This window comes from Cavia porcellus, unplaced genomic scaffold (assembly GCF_034190915.1).
Source record: "Cavia porcellus strain 051 isolate PalLab524CR breed Dunkin Hartley unplaced genomic scaffold, mCavPor4.1 scaffold_12, whole genome shotgun sequence".
Lineage (NCBI taxonomy): Eukaryota > Metazoa > Chordata > Mammalia > Rodentia > Caviidae > Cavia > Cavia porcellus.
This window is the reverse complement of record NW_026947495.1, coordinates 15,400,526-15,415,041: the sequence shown is the minus strand read 5'-3', so window position 1 is coordinate 15,415,041 and position 14,516 is coordinate 15,400,526. Positions and strand designations below refer to the sequence as shown.

The following is a 14,516-nucleotide window of genomic DNA, read 5'->3' as shown; positions in this document are numbered from 1 at the left end:
CCTTGACAACAGAGAACTAAACAAGTGAAAGCCTGAAATGATAAATAAAAACCTAGAAGGTGCCCAGAATGCAGAGATGTATCTGTTATGTAAGCTGAACTGCACTGATACGTAAGCTGTAACTATGAAAGATTCCTGCCTCTGAAAGAGACTGAAGCTTTGGTAGGCACAAATGTATATATGGTTATACCCTACATAGTTCCCTCTCCTACAGTAAGCTGGCCTTCTGAGTAAGACAGATATGCCTCCTGTTGTTAGGAGGCAGAAGAAACTTTGCAGATATAATTAAAAGTTCCTAACTGGTTGACTTTGAGTTAATCAAAGGGAAGAGTATACTGGGTAGGCCTTACTTGATCTGGAAACACAGAAAAGGATGGAGACATTCAGTAAGTGAGAGATTCTCCTGCTGGCTTTTTATTTTTCATTTTATTTTACTTTAGTCTTTTTGAGACAGCTCTTGCTATGAAGTTCAGGCTGGCCTCAAGCTCACTTTGTAGCCCAGGTTGGTCTCAAACTTCCAATGATCCTTGTGCTTTAGCCTCCCAAGTGCTGGTATTACAGAAGTGTACCACCACACCTGGCTTTTCCTTTTCTTTTTACAGATGTGTTTTGCTGAGCGGTAAGTTCATGACTGACAAATTTTCTCCCTCCTAACACTTTGAATGTCATCCCATTTCTTTCTGTCACCCAATGTTTCCAATGAAAAAATGGCTGTTAATCTTTAGAGGATTGGGTGTGATGATTTGCTACTTTCAGGATTCTCTCTTTAGCTTTTAATAGTTGAAGGTGATATATTCTGCTGATGTGTCTCCCTCCCTCTCTTATATGCAGTTGAGCTAAACAGATACGGAGATCAATGTTCTCTTCAAAGTTGGGAAACCCAGACACTATTTCTTCTAATAATCTCCTCTACTGGCTTTGAAGCAAAGACAAACTCTACAAGCTGTGAATGGCTCTGGTTGATATGAAAGCAGTCATCTCAGGCCTGAGAGTGGAAGAAATTGAACTCAGCCAAGAGTAGAGGCCCCAGTGAGATCACTGATCTCCGGACAACCTGTTACCAACCTGGTGATACCCTGGGCAGAGGACCCAGAGACCACACACAGATTACTAACCCACAGAAACTGGCAAGGCAAAATACATGGTAGGTTTGCAATAAATTGTAATATAATAGAAAACTAATGTAGGAGTCAAAAAGGGGAGAACTTTCAAGACAACAGGTTTTAAAATGATGCTTCAAAATGTCATCTGAAATACAATCCTTTCCGTTTGTGTTAGTCATTCATTAACTTATTGAATAATATTTTATTAGATTCTTACTGTGTTAATCAGCTTTGTATCCAGGTGACAAAATATCTGCCATGACTCACAAGAATGGAAGATTTATCCTAGCTCACACTTCCCAAAATTTCAGCTCACAGTCACTTGGCCCTATGGCTTTGGCCCCTGGTGGCACGGCATTTCATGATGGGAGCGTGTGGTGGAAGTGGCCTGTTCACTGCATGGTACCCAGGAAGCAAAGAAAGACAGGATGGGCAGGGTCCCAATATTTCATCCAAGGGCCCCTAATCCCCTATCCTAACTTCCTTCCTCTAGGTCTACCTCTTAAAGGTTCTATCACCACCCAACAGTGACAAGCTGGGGTCCAAGTCTTTAACACATGGGCCTTTGTGGGACATTCCAGACCCAAATTATAGTGTTTTATTATGCTCCCACAGGTACTGTACTTGGTGTTGAGTATAGAGAATGAGCAAAACAGTCTCCTGATGTTCAGCTTCTTAAAATCCTCTGCTTTAGACACACCAGTCTACTTAGCAAACCCCATCTTTTCAACATGGAGTACTACTCATCTCCTTCATTACTTTTGTAAATCTCATACTATTCACGCTGTAGGATACATTTTACTCTCTGGGAAGTTTTTCATGCTCAAATCAGTGTGCACTAAGAATACTGGGCAAGTGTCCAGTCAGCCAGCAGAAGACTAGCAAGGGTGGCAGGGCCCAAACCAGTAGGCTGGGTTTAAAGGCAGCACATAACTCTAGGTATGAGGTAGGGAGGCGTGGAAGGTACCAGAGAACAGTGGGACCAGGCTGCATCTTGAAGATATGAGAACTAGGTTGCATAGCAAAATTCATTGCAACCAGGCCAAAACTACACTTATAGTCTTATGTCTTGAGGTTCAATCCCAGAGTGATAGTTTAAAACAACAGACTTTTGCTCTGTACATTAAACATCTGCCAAGATGTAGGGAACCTCAACTAGAAACAGTACAAGGTTCAAGCTCAACCATAAAAGTAGAGCCTAAGAATCTAGTTGCAGCCAGGTCTGAGAACCACTGACCCGCTGAGTTAAAGCTTCTCAAATTCCTCTGAAGATCAGGACTATTGTATCAGAACCTGGGCTTGAAGGAGACAAGCAGCTCACATAAAAGGAAGGGGGAGAAGTAAGTAGAAGCATCAGAATAGCATGCCAGTAGAGATAAACCATGCCTAACACCAAAGAATCTTAAGTAACTGAATGAAAGTGTTGTAGATCTTCTGAACAGTGAATTAACCATGTTATCACTGGCAATAAATTTAACTTCCTTAATCATGTTTAGCTTGAGTTTGTAAACAGCTAAAGAAAGAATGTCCTGTGATATCGTCAGCAAAAACACTTAAATCCTAGTTCAAAATTTCTCATGTGCATGTTCTCAGAAAGCAGGCTTTATGGTCAAAACGAGTTGATCTCAAACAGACTGCACTTATGGTAACATGTGAATCTAAAACACACTTCAGCTCGTGGGAGCGAATACTTGAGTAAAATTCCATTATAAAAGCACACACATAGACTCACATGTGCTGCTATGATTTGAGCAACCTCCAAGAATCGATGGTGATTGAAGGTTTGGTCTCCACAAGGGCAGGATTTGGGGGTAGTAGACATCTCAGAAGTGGGCCTTAGGTCCCGGAGGCATGCTTTTGGAAGGGAGTGGGATGCCACCTTCCCACTAACTTCCTGTTTTGTGGTATAAGCCCTTCCACACATATTCCTCCAGTAAGATGTGAGGCAAACAAGAACGATAGCTTGTGATGCCAGGGCTCCACTCTTGGTCTCTAAAACCATGAGCTAAACAATCCTTCTTCATAAACAGGTATTTTATTACAATGATGGAAAGCTGGCTAAGACATATGCTTGCACATGTCTTTACACCTAAACACAGAAACTAGTGATTTAAATTTTAATTAAAGCTTTTATTTTTACTGGTTCTTCTTGTGATTTTGAAAATTGTAGCAGAATCATGTATTTCTTTCTAACTTTTAAACCAAACAAACTCATCCAACTACTTTCCTTGTACCTCTCCAAAACTGGCTCATTGGTTGAAAGTTCCCAATGGAATTTCTTTTGATAACTGCTGAAATATTTTATGAAAGGTTCATGGATCAAAACTATTCATATTAGAATAGTAACTTTGGTTTAAAAAGATTTGTCGTTGTTTCTTCAACACTGGACAACATTTATTACCATGTAACAGATGTGAGAAGTAAAATGGATCCTTCCAGAGAAATCTTTTAAGGCCAAAACAATGAGGGATGATTGTGGAGGGTCCGCAGGAAAACAACACCAAATTCCCGATTATATTCAACCAACACTAAGTACTTCTGGTCTAAAGGCAGAACTGGGAAATTTGGCTTTAAACGTGTAAAAGGTAAAGCTTTTACATAAAGTAAAAGTCAACCACAGCAACAGGAGAAACCCAAGTGTAGGCTGTTACCCTGATAGGAAGAGAATGAGAATGCCAAGACAACCCAATAACTCATGTCTGTGATGTGCCTGCAGAGTGTCAGGGACTGATTAAACATTTTACATGCATTAATTAAAACTTATAACACTTCTGTGAAGCAGACTATTACCTAATAAGAGAAGTAACAGCTTATGTTCCATTGTTAAGTGTCTCTCGCTATTCTATTTCTGATGAAAACAGCAAGCATTTTCCTTGAGCCAATAAAAAAAAAAAAACTACAAAAATAATTCCTTAGTATCTAGTGTCTCAGAAATCTGAATTCCACTCCAACCAAATTTCACTTCCCAAATCAAAAAAATAATGTTCCAAGTATGGCATATAATTAGTACTTCTGCTCTTCATAAGAATCAAGAATCCATTATAACTTATCAAACTTTTCAAACACATTTTACAATTAGGCACCCTATATCCAGCTAGCCTCAGATCTGCAATTCCATCCTCAAATCACATGTTACAAATTAATACAGTGTCCTGGTAACACTAAACTGCTGGTTCTTTCATAAGACAAAATATATATGAGAGAGATGTTTGAGAAAACCAGCCATGTAGGTTTTCACTCTAAGACTGGAAATAGGCAGAGCAGGAGAGAGAAGGATTAGTGTCAACAGCAAAGCTTGATTTTTACTGAAAAACAAGGTGCTCCACAAGTTTCTAAATGAATTTTTAAAAAAATATATGCTTAGGAATAATCTCTAATTATGCTTTCGTTCTCTTGGACATACCTTTCTCACGTCTGAACTCTTTGGTTCTGTTGTCCATGTTATGATTCTAGAAACAGCGAGCCTTGTCTCGCTTGAGTTTACAAAATCTGTTGGATCCATCTGTCTGGCCAAAGACTCGATGTATTTTAGAATTGCAACCTTCACCTGAAAGACCCAATAATTACAAACATTAAATGCACTCAGTAAGTCTCTGAATAGAATTCTTTCTTTCTTTCTTTTATTTTTTTTTTTTAAGAGTCATACTAGGTTACTTAGGCTGATGTAAAGCTTACAGTCTTCCTGCCCCACCCTCCCTAGAACTGAACTATAGGCATGCTATCCCAGCTTGAACAGAATATTTAACTGGTGCTGAGAGAAAAGTGAACAAAATTGAGGAGAAAATGTCCTCTGATTTGGATTTGTTTCCACACAGAGCAACTCTCATTTAACATGCAAGATCCTTATAAAGCAGTATGACTAGTATAGAGGAAGAGATAGGTTCAACTGTTACTCTTCTACTCCATATTCTAAGTCATCTCCCATCAAGTAGCTTTTAAGTTATCAATTAAGTAATTGGTTTTGATCCCAGGAAAGGAGAATTATTAATTAGGCCCATCGATAACCCCAACAAAGTTAATGATCAAAGAATTGACAACAAACATGACCAGCACATTCTCTCTCCCTTGCATAATAACAAAAACATTATTATTATAGGTATGATTTCCATATTAGAAAATGTTAATATTGAAGTATTTCAGTAAACTAGTAATCTCAACATATCAGAATGTCTGTGTAAAACATCAATGATGTTTAAATATTGGTGAAGATATAGAATAACTGAAATTCTTATATACTCTTGTCAGGAATATAATATGGTACAGTCATTTTGGAAGTTTCTTAAGTTATACACATCTACTCAATGTGCCAGTAATTAATTCCTCTCTTAGGCACTAAAAGAAATAGGAACATGTCTACAAAAAGCAAAATAGGAAAGCTCATAGTAATTTAATTCCTAATAGCTAAATATTAGTCATGTACTTTAAAAAAGAAACTTTTAAGCAACTTTTAGTGGTAGTGCTTGAATTACAATGACAAATATTTACTGACCTTGAGGTTTGGAGTCTGAGTTTGATCCACAATAAATCTCATCAAAATGTTAAATTGTTGATCAAATGGAAAAGAGTCCCTAGGTTCAAGGAAAAAGAGAAGTGCTTGCTTTCAAGGAAATCTATTATAAAAAAGAATATAAAACTATATAATAAAAACACACTGTTGCTGATCAATATAGGGAAAACTTGCTCGTGTTTTTTAAAATCATTTTCATTTTTAAATAAACACTATATATACACGGTTATGTAGAAAGTTTAGAAGAAAGTCTCCCAAAACACATACTAAATTTACTTTGAGTAGTTCTCTTAAAAATGAAGACTAAGCAGTAATCTTAAGGCAGTGATTCTTCTTGGGCTTCTTATTCCAGTTACTTTTGGGAATTCTCCTTACATGAAAAACACTTGTGATTTTCTTACCTTTACCTCCTGACTGGGCTTATTTATAGCTGACTCCATGTAAGCTAACTGTCTATCTTTCGGGTCCTGGTTACTGTGCAGGATCTGCTTCCTTACAGTCATCATAGAAGACCGCTTGTACGATACTCCATGATGGGAAATTCTCCACCCAGCTACAGCTCATAACTAAAAGCCTGAGCCAAAGGGTCTCTTCTCTTGCTATATTTCTCGTCTGTAACTGATCCCACTTCTCACAGTCATTGTACATCTCTGACTCAATCAAGTGGTCCTGAGGGGCTTGCTAGAAAAAAGTCAGAGCTCTCTCCTTTAAAATGCAGCATTATTAGCACTAGTTTAAAACTGCCTAATGGAATGCTACTGTGGACAATGCTGATGTAACTTCTACACTAAAAGGAAAAATAATGCAACTCAAGCATCTGTTACAATTGAGGCTGAGTAATTATATAACTTTCTTTGTAATTTCTTTAGAAATTTTTGTTAATAGAAACATAGTAAAATAAATACAGATATAGGCTAGCATCTATAAAAGGAAGAAAATGATATCTATTATCAAAGTACTGATGCTGGGCAAGGGATTTAGTTCAGCGGTATAAGCACCTGTCTGGCAAGTGTGTGGTTGTGAGTGCGATCCCTGGTACCAAAATCAAACCAAAACAAAACAAACCAAGAAAAAAAGAAAACAGATCCCAAAGTACTGATGCAAAAATTCAAAGAAATAATGCAAGAAAAACAGGAAGTTTTATAATGTCATATATATTAGGTACAAGAGTTATCATTAGAATTACTAATAAAAAGTAAACCTGATCCAGTGGCACTTTTCTGCTACAGTAGCTATACCCTGCAAGCTCTGGTGATGATCTCTGGAAACACAGTACACTTTAGTGTACATACCATAAGTCACCAGGCCAACACACCACACCCAAAACATCACTCTGTGTCTGCAGCAAGGAGTGGCTGGAGAATACAGTTCAGTAACCAGTGTGTGCCCTGTTGTTAGGTACAGCAAGAGGCAAGGAAACTGTGGCAGATTAGTAGTAAGTTTGAGAACCTAAGGAGCAACTCTCAGCCATCACCAAAAGCCCCTCCAAGTAATCCATGACTGAGTCTAGATAAGCTTGAATGTAGCTACACATCTCAGCTGCTGGAAAAAGAAAAACAAAATACCTTATAAGACTCAGACCAAATCTACTGAGACTGAGATGCTTAAAAAAACAAACAAACTAGAAAAATCAATAGAAAGTCACATCTGTACTTCTTAGTAACCACAATTAAGGAGTATAATCTTACTATCCATGCCATTCCTAATAATGTGAAATGGATTGTGTCATAAATTCACCCAAGTTAAGTGACTTAAATCTGGCTTATACATTTTATTTGGCCCTTACAGAGTGTTATGGCTTATATCTAGATGTCTCCCCAAAGCTTCATGCCCTCATATGGTCACAGAAGGGGCTTTTCAGAGGGAGCTAGTTCTAGCGTATGTGATGCTGGGGTTAAACTGTGAGATGCTGCAATAAGGGTGCATGATTACTAAATTAGTTCAATGATTGGTTAATTCTGGATATGGATAATGAGAAGGCCCACCTTGGGTGTGGATGGTACCATTCAAAACATGGGTAGCCTGGAAGGGATAACAGAGAAGCCTTTGTCTTGTGGCATGTTGCTGCTTCTGCTACTTCATGGCTTTGCTACCTTCTGCTAGCTCTGCGTTGCTGTGAGCTACTTCTTTTCTGTGTGCCTTTCTGTTATGCCACCCTACTTGAAGCCAGCTAACTAGGGACTGAAATCACTATAAATCAAGAGTTGAAATAAAATTTCACTCTGTTAACTTTGGGTGTAGGGTATTTTGTCTCAGCAATAAGAAAAGTAACTAAAACACAGTAAAAAAAATTTTAAAAGTTTGCAAATGTATTCCTCAACTCCTATTTCTGATCTTTTTTTGAAACTCTTGTAGCAACAGTCCCACATTCCAATAAGGCCACAAGTGGCTGTATCTTGCTAGCCTAAAAGTAACCCTACTCCTTGTCTATGGCCCTTGTTTATAAATATCAGCTGCATCAGCACAACCCCTAGTCAGTCCCTGGCCACACTACCATAAACCCATTATACCCTGGTGCATGGTAATGCTCCCTAATTCCACTACCCTAATCATATAAAGGGAGGACAAAGTCTGAAAACCTTATTATAAAATGTAGTTATTTTACTTTGTATCCATTAAAAATCAAAAGAAAATCTATTTGGATAACTATTCTATAGCAGTGAAAATTATACAAGTTGATAGGGTCAGGAACCAATCCTTGCGCCCCCCCCCCAACAACAACAACAAAAAAAACCCCAAAATAAAAACCTACTGGTATCAGTGAGTTAAAAGAAGAAATGCATACATGGCAACCAGAGTCATGTATGAGTGGCACTCACAGGAGCAATAGCGGGGCTATTGTTAGTCAAGCACACCAGATAGAACAGAAAATGTGTGAGCATAATCCATAGGGCCACAGAGAATCAATTTGCAAAGCTTTACATATGTTTCTATATTTCACATTCACAAAAAGAATGCCAATTTAAGGAAGACACATATTTCACCTTCCACATTGGTGGGACACGTTAATAACTATGTTCACAAAAGAATGTGAGAACTGAGCAAGACAGAGATTGGAGTGGATGGCAAAGACCACAAGTAACCAAACAAATGGCAAAAAAGCGGGAACAAAAATTTTGCAATATCAAGTAGTGAGCCTGTAAACACCTACCTTGTGACATCCAGAGCCTTCTGAACTTTTGCTTGCACAGATCCAAGTAAATCTGCTCCCATTTTCTTAAGTAATTGTGTGAGAAGAACAAAAAGCCAGTCTTGCAAGTCATCCTTATGAATTATTATAAAATCCACAAGAGTCTCCAAAAACATACTAAACACCTGGATGCAAAAGAAAACCAAACACATCACATATTTAATTCAATCACCTCTACAGTCCAGGGAACATTAAAAACACCCATGCTCCCTTCCCCAAGATTCTCGCCACCTAAGTTCACACCATCAATAATCATTCACGTCACAGAAGGCAAATGTGTTGTGAAAAACAGAAAAGAAAAGGGCTGACACTTACTCTCTGTTGTGAATTCCACCGCAAACCAGGCCATGCAACAACAAAACAAATTCCATGTTAGTTCACAAGATATGAATATCATTTTCATGCAGTTTCTCCAAAATTCCTGAAAAAGCTACAAACTTATAAAATACTCTCTCCTCTCTCTCAAAATTAAGCCTGTAAAGGTCAGTAGAGAGAAATTAACTTTTCTGATTTAATCCTGGAGAGAGAGATACAGAGAGACAGACACACAGAGACAGAGAGAAACACAGAGAAAAGAAGAGACAGACACAGACACAGAGACACACAGATCTTAATTGTCCTAATTCTCCCATCCTACTTTTTCTCATCTCATATTCAAAAAATACTATTAAAGAATGCAAAACAAAGAAGCTCCTACTCTACTGTACAGCTACTGAATTTCAGTTAGCTTTTCAATATATGCTAATTTCTGATATTAGAGTAATAAAAGATTTTAAATAAAAGATGCTGACAATTCACGTAAGTCTCATGCTGCTATATAATTACTGCTACTATTTAAGGTAAAAAAGCACACAATGAAACATCTCTGAACAAATTTCAGGGTGTTAAGTACGCCTGGGTTCTCTTCCTTATTAATGAAATTGCTCTACTGGGACAACCACAAGTAATTGCTGACCCTAAGGGGTCTCTGGTGAGACAGGAAAGTCAGTGAACCCTTGCTGCAGAGCTCCTGACTTAGCTTGCAACTAGCTAACAAGTATAAACTAAACTAAGACCTCCAAACTCACTGGACAAGAGCCTTCTGATGGAAACAAATTTCCTTCTTTATCCTCACATTCTGCTTCTGAATCAGCAATCTAGAGGTAACAGGTAACAGAAATTTCATCAATTTCCAAAACCTCCTAAGTATCCCTTATGGTATAATGCTTATAAAATCATATTATACTTTTGCTTTAAATCTTACTGCTTTTAACATTACGTTAAGAGAAAAATCTAATATATCTTTAGATAACTATGTGACTTTTAAACTCCATCTTTTTTGGGTTTATTAAATTTGTTAATACTATCCTGTCTGTGAGAGTCTTAGAAATTTTAGGACATGCTTTGAGACTGATACAGTGAGAACTATGCAGAGGTAATAGGGATACATTCATTTCCTACCATCTTATTTTCTGTATCCTTAGCTCAGGGCAGGTACTCAGTAAATGCTGAATGACTGAGTGGGTGGGTGGGTGGATGGATGGATAAATGGATGGGAGGGTAGGTGTGTGGGGAGATGGGGGATGGATGCTTGCTACGTCAATGACAATTCTTATAAGGAAGCAAGGATCACAAAAAAAGTTAATTAATAACTGGCTGGACTCTCAGGCAATCACAGGTTTCTTTCTCCCAGCAGAACTTGGAAGAGACCATGTTTATTAAAAAATAATACTCTAATGTAACTAATTCTGCATGTTGGCATTTAAGATTTCTCACTGCTAATTTTAGGTTCTATCAATTTCTATACTTGCGGTTTTGTCCTTTATCTAACCTTTAAATTTCCCTTTATCATCTTCTCTTCATTTTCTTCTCCTCAATGCATCTAACAGCCATTAAAGGCTTCTTCCCAAACAAGGATTAAGCAGTAAAAATGTAACTCACATTTGTAAAGAGACCCTGTCTCAGTATTAACCCTAGAAAGGACCTTGTCCCACGCTCATGGGTATGCCCTCCTCTGAAGGACTCTTGTTAAAAAGTCCTCCAACTTGGTGTTCCCTTTGGCCTTAGAAGGTAGAGAGAGACATTAGCTAAGTGACTACCATCTGGCAAGTTCTTGCAAACAGCAAAATTTTACTGCATTAGGAGGAATAACAACCTTGTTTTATAATAAACCCATTAAATAAATTCTTCATGTTTCTATCTTGTTCTTGACAACAAATTCTACATGGGATACAAAAATAACTACGTACAAATTTTCTTCACTACTGTAACTTCAAAAATGCAGTATAGATCTTAACTCTAGAATCATCCTGTTGTTTGACTAACAGAAGGCATGCAAAAACATTTATTGAGTGAATGACATTTGATTCTATCTCCATGATGGAGCATGTTTAAGAAATAGTTGAATTCCCAAGAACTTAAGATGCCAAAACTCTTGTGAAAGCTGTAACAGATATAAAATTTGTTAAGCTGAAACTGCAGTAATGGGAACTGTTGCTCATTCTTGAATAATATATTATAATACACAGCTTACAGAGACATGTGGACAAGAATACAGGTAAGGCACAATTCCAGACTTACCTTGCTATGAGGGTCAGCAAACATTCGGGTGAAAATCTCACACAATCTCTTCAATTCTACTCGACTAGATAAAATAAGATGGCAATAAATGACTCTAAATTTAAATATATCACTGCTTCAATGAATTATAGCTTTGCTTTTAAAAATCCTTTTGTTTCAGTCAACTACACAGACTTTAATCTTTATTTATGTAAGAGTTTTTCACCTGCCTGGCAAGCGCGAGGTCATGAAAAAAAAAATGAACTGCTGTAATGAATTCATAATGAAATTAACAACATAAAACCATATATCAGCTGTTATTTTAAGATGAGGAAATGAGAACTCAGAGAATGAGAGATCTGTTCAAGCTTGTACATCTGGAAGTGATAAAGCATGAACCAAATCCCTTTCACATCATCCCACATCTGTTTTCCACCTGCCATAATGAAAGGCAATGGGATACACTGGAAAAACCATGTGCTTGGGGTCAGAAAGACCTAGAACCTTCATTTCAATTCTATTGTAAACAAAATGCCATGGTATCTCTCAGTTTCCACTTTAAGATGTAGCTGCTTTCTTTTATAGTCAGGTAGTCATATGACTGTGGGAAGGACTGAAGAAGGTAACATTTTACACTTACTACTGTGCCAGGGACAAAGCAAAACCAAGATGACCACTGTTTCCCACCAAGTGCCTTTTACACTTTGAGGATGGAGACAAGGATGTGTTATTCCTCAAATCACCCAAGTAATCCCTTTCTTTGTGTAGATGAGGAATTTACCCAGTGATCCTTCAATGCTGCTACAGTACAACTTGATGAGACCAGTGCTAATCAAAAGATTTTTAGACATTCTTGGGTCCGTAACTGGTAAGCACTTAGAATCCAGTAAGTGGAAACAACAGGATAAACAGATTCTTGAAGAACGATCAGGACAAGTCATCCTTGTTTTGTTTTTGAGAGACTGCTAGAGGTGTCAGGGATGCCTGCATTTCTCCTTAATCTTCAGGATAGACTGGAATAACATGGTACTGCTGGGGTGGCACAGGACTGAACACCAAACATGGAACCCAGTGGCTCATCTGCTAGTGCTCACCTAGTCACAGAAACCCAGGACCACGCGACGTGGGGCTGTGTAATCCCAGTCTCACAACTTATTTCTAAAAATGACACAGAAGTCATAATATACTGCATTTTGTAAATTCTACACTGCTCATTTTTCAATTACTACTTGCATTTCTTTTTTCATGTTTTAACATCTTTGTTACTGAGATTTGTCTTACAATCAATGACAATATCATCATGTTTAACCACATTTCTTATGATTTCTTTAAAGAGATATAAAACAATGGTGTGTTAACAATGCCTTGGGTTTGATGGGATATGATGTGAACTTCTTTTGGTGTACAAAATATGTGCTTTTATGGAACATTTATTACATATAGAAACAGAGAAAAATAAAAAATAATTCTAAAGATAATGTTACTTTTGGCGGAGGAGTGCTGAACTGAACTCACAACCTTGCACTTGCCAGGCAGGTGTTTATGCCACTGAGCTAAATCCCTGACCCAATGTTACTACCGCGGAGTATTTTATCTTATTAACGTACTCTGAAAATTTATAAGCCACATAAATATGTATGTTTTAAAAAGTTTTAGACTGAGACTGGTACCATTTTTTACCAAATCCTTAAGAGGAGCAAACCATACAAACTTGTAGCACTTTTATTCTTCATCTTAGCTGAAAGCTTTCCCAAAATTTCTCAAGTAAACCATCTGACAGACAAGTGCGAACCTCATGGAAACTGAAATGTTTTACAAACCTAATAAATCATATAGTCCCTGATTGGCAAGTACTGTGTATCTCAGTTTCTAGCACCTTTAGTGCTTCCCCTAGCAAAAGCATTTGATAAGGACTTCATAAATGTCATGGAAACCCTTTGGGCCCCTGATGAGTGGAATAGGGGATTCAAATGTGGCTCACAATCTTAGTCTCTTGTCCTCACCTCAGTGTTCTTTGGCTCTTCAGTAAGTTCTGCAGGCCCAGAAGCCCTTCTTTCCTTTCAGACCAGTTTGAACTCGCACAGTGGTTGAGAACTTCTGCTACATCCTCAGTCTGCCGCAGATAATGGGGAATGCCACCATTCCTGGAGCCATAGGAGCGCTCGGAGCAGACACTTGAGGCATCACTGTTGGCATCGTCATCAGAATACATCCCATATGGCTCATATCTCCTCCGCACAGGTTTCTTCTGATGGAGCCAATGGGGGTTGGGGGGTGAATGAAGAAGAAATGGAGGGTGAAATGGCCGTGAGTCACACCAACAGAAACAACAAAGAGGTGAACATATATAAAAAGATAGACATATACTTTTCCTGTGCTTACATGCCAGGGAAATAAAAATAGAAAGGCAGTCTTCCAGTAGGCAAGATAGGTTATAAGCATCGCACTCTTCGATGGGGAAAAAAACAACACTTCTGACACAGCGTGGGGGTCTTTCTGTAGGACAGACTGGGTCACAATCGTGGCATCACGTGGACCAGCTGCATGACTTTAGAAAGACACTAAAGCTTTCTGCTTCAGTTTCCTCATCTTTCAGAGGGTAATAATTATTCGGATCCCACAGGCCTGTGGTGAGGCGTCAGTGAAATTCTTTCTTAAATAACACAGCTAAGCATCTGACACACAGCAGGGAGGCGCACCCTTGGCCCTTCTGCAGCCAAAAGCAAGAGACCCCAAGCATGGTCCACGGGCACACCTGCTTCCATATTCATGTTCCCTTAAGAAAGCCTGAAATTGACCTGGGCATGGTGGAATGCACCTGCAACCTCAGCACTCTGGAAAGTTAAGGCAAGAAGATACAAATTTGAGGCTTGCAGAAGCGAGGTGGAGACTTAGCGAGACTCTGTATTAAAATAAAAAAGTCCTAGGGGTTGTAGCTCAATGTGAGTATCTGCTTTATTCACTTATATCCCACATAGAAAACTAAATTAAACCATAAAGGATATAGCAGTACTATGTAAAGTTAATATAATTTTTAAATGCAAATTTTCCTAAATGTTACTACCTTAAACCATATAGATTTAAAGTAATTTTTTTTGAGATAGGGTCTCACTATATAGTTGAGACTGGCCTTGAACTCACTATGTAACCCAAGCTGCCCTTGACTTCCCAGTAATCC

General features: G+C 38.2%; 1 protein-coding gene across 50 annotated transcripts in view; it reads right to left on the bottom strand.

Annotated features, from left to right (window-relative positions):
* Window positions 1–14,516, bottom strand: part of Clasp1 (cytoplasmic linker associated protein 1) — a 233,682-nt gene that overhangs the window by 35,061 nt on the left and 184,105 nt on the right. For all 50 annotated transcript variants that reach the window (XM_063258869.1, XM_063258879.1, XM_063258886.1 and 47 more), the window contains 5 exons: window positions 13,342–13,586; window positions 11,360–11,423; window positions 8,762–8,925; window positions 5,593–5,671; window positions 4,507–4,650 (listed from right to left, as the gene is read on the bottom strand). In XM_063258869.1, the coding sequence (XP_063114939.1) occupies window positions 4,507–4,650; window positions 5,593–5,671; window positions 8,762–8,925; window positions 11,360–11,423; window positions 13,342–13,586 (696 nt within the window). The remainder of the gene's footprint in view (window positions 1–4,506; window positions 4,651–5,592; window positions 5,672–8,761; window positions 8,926–11,359; window positions 11,424–13,341; window positions 13,587–14,516) is intronic.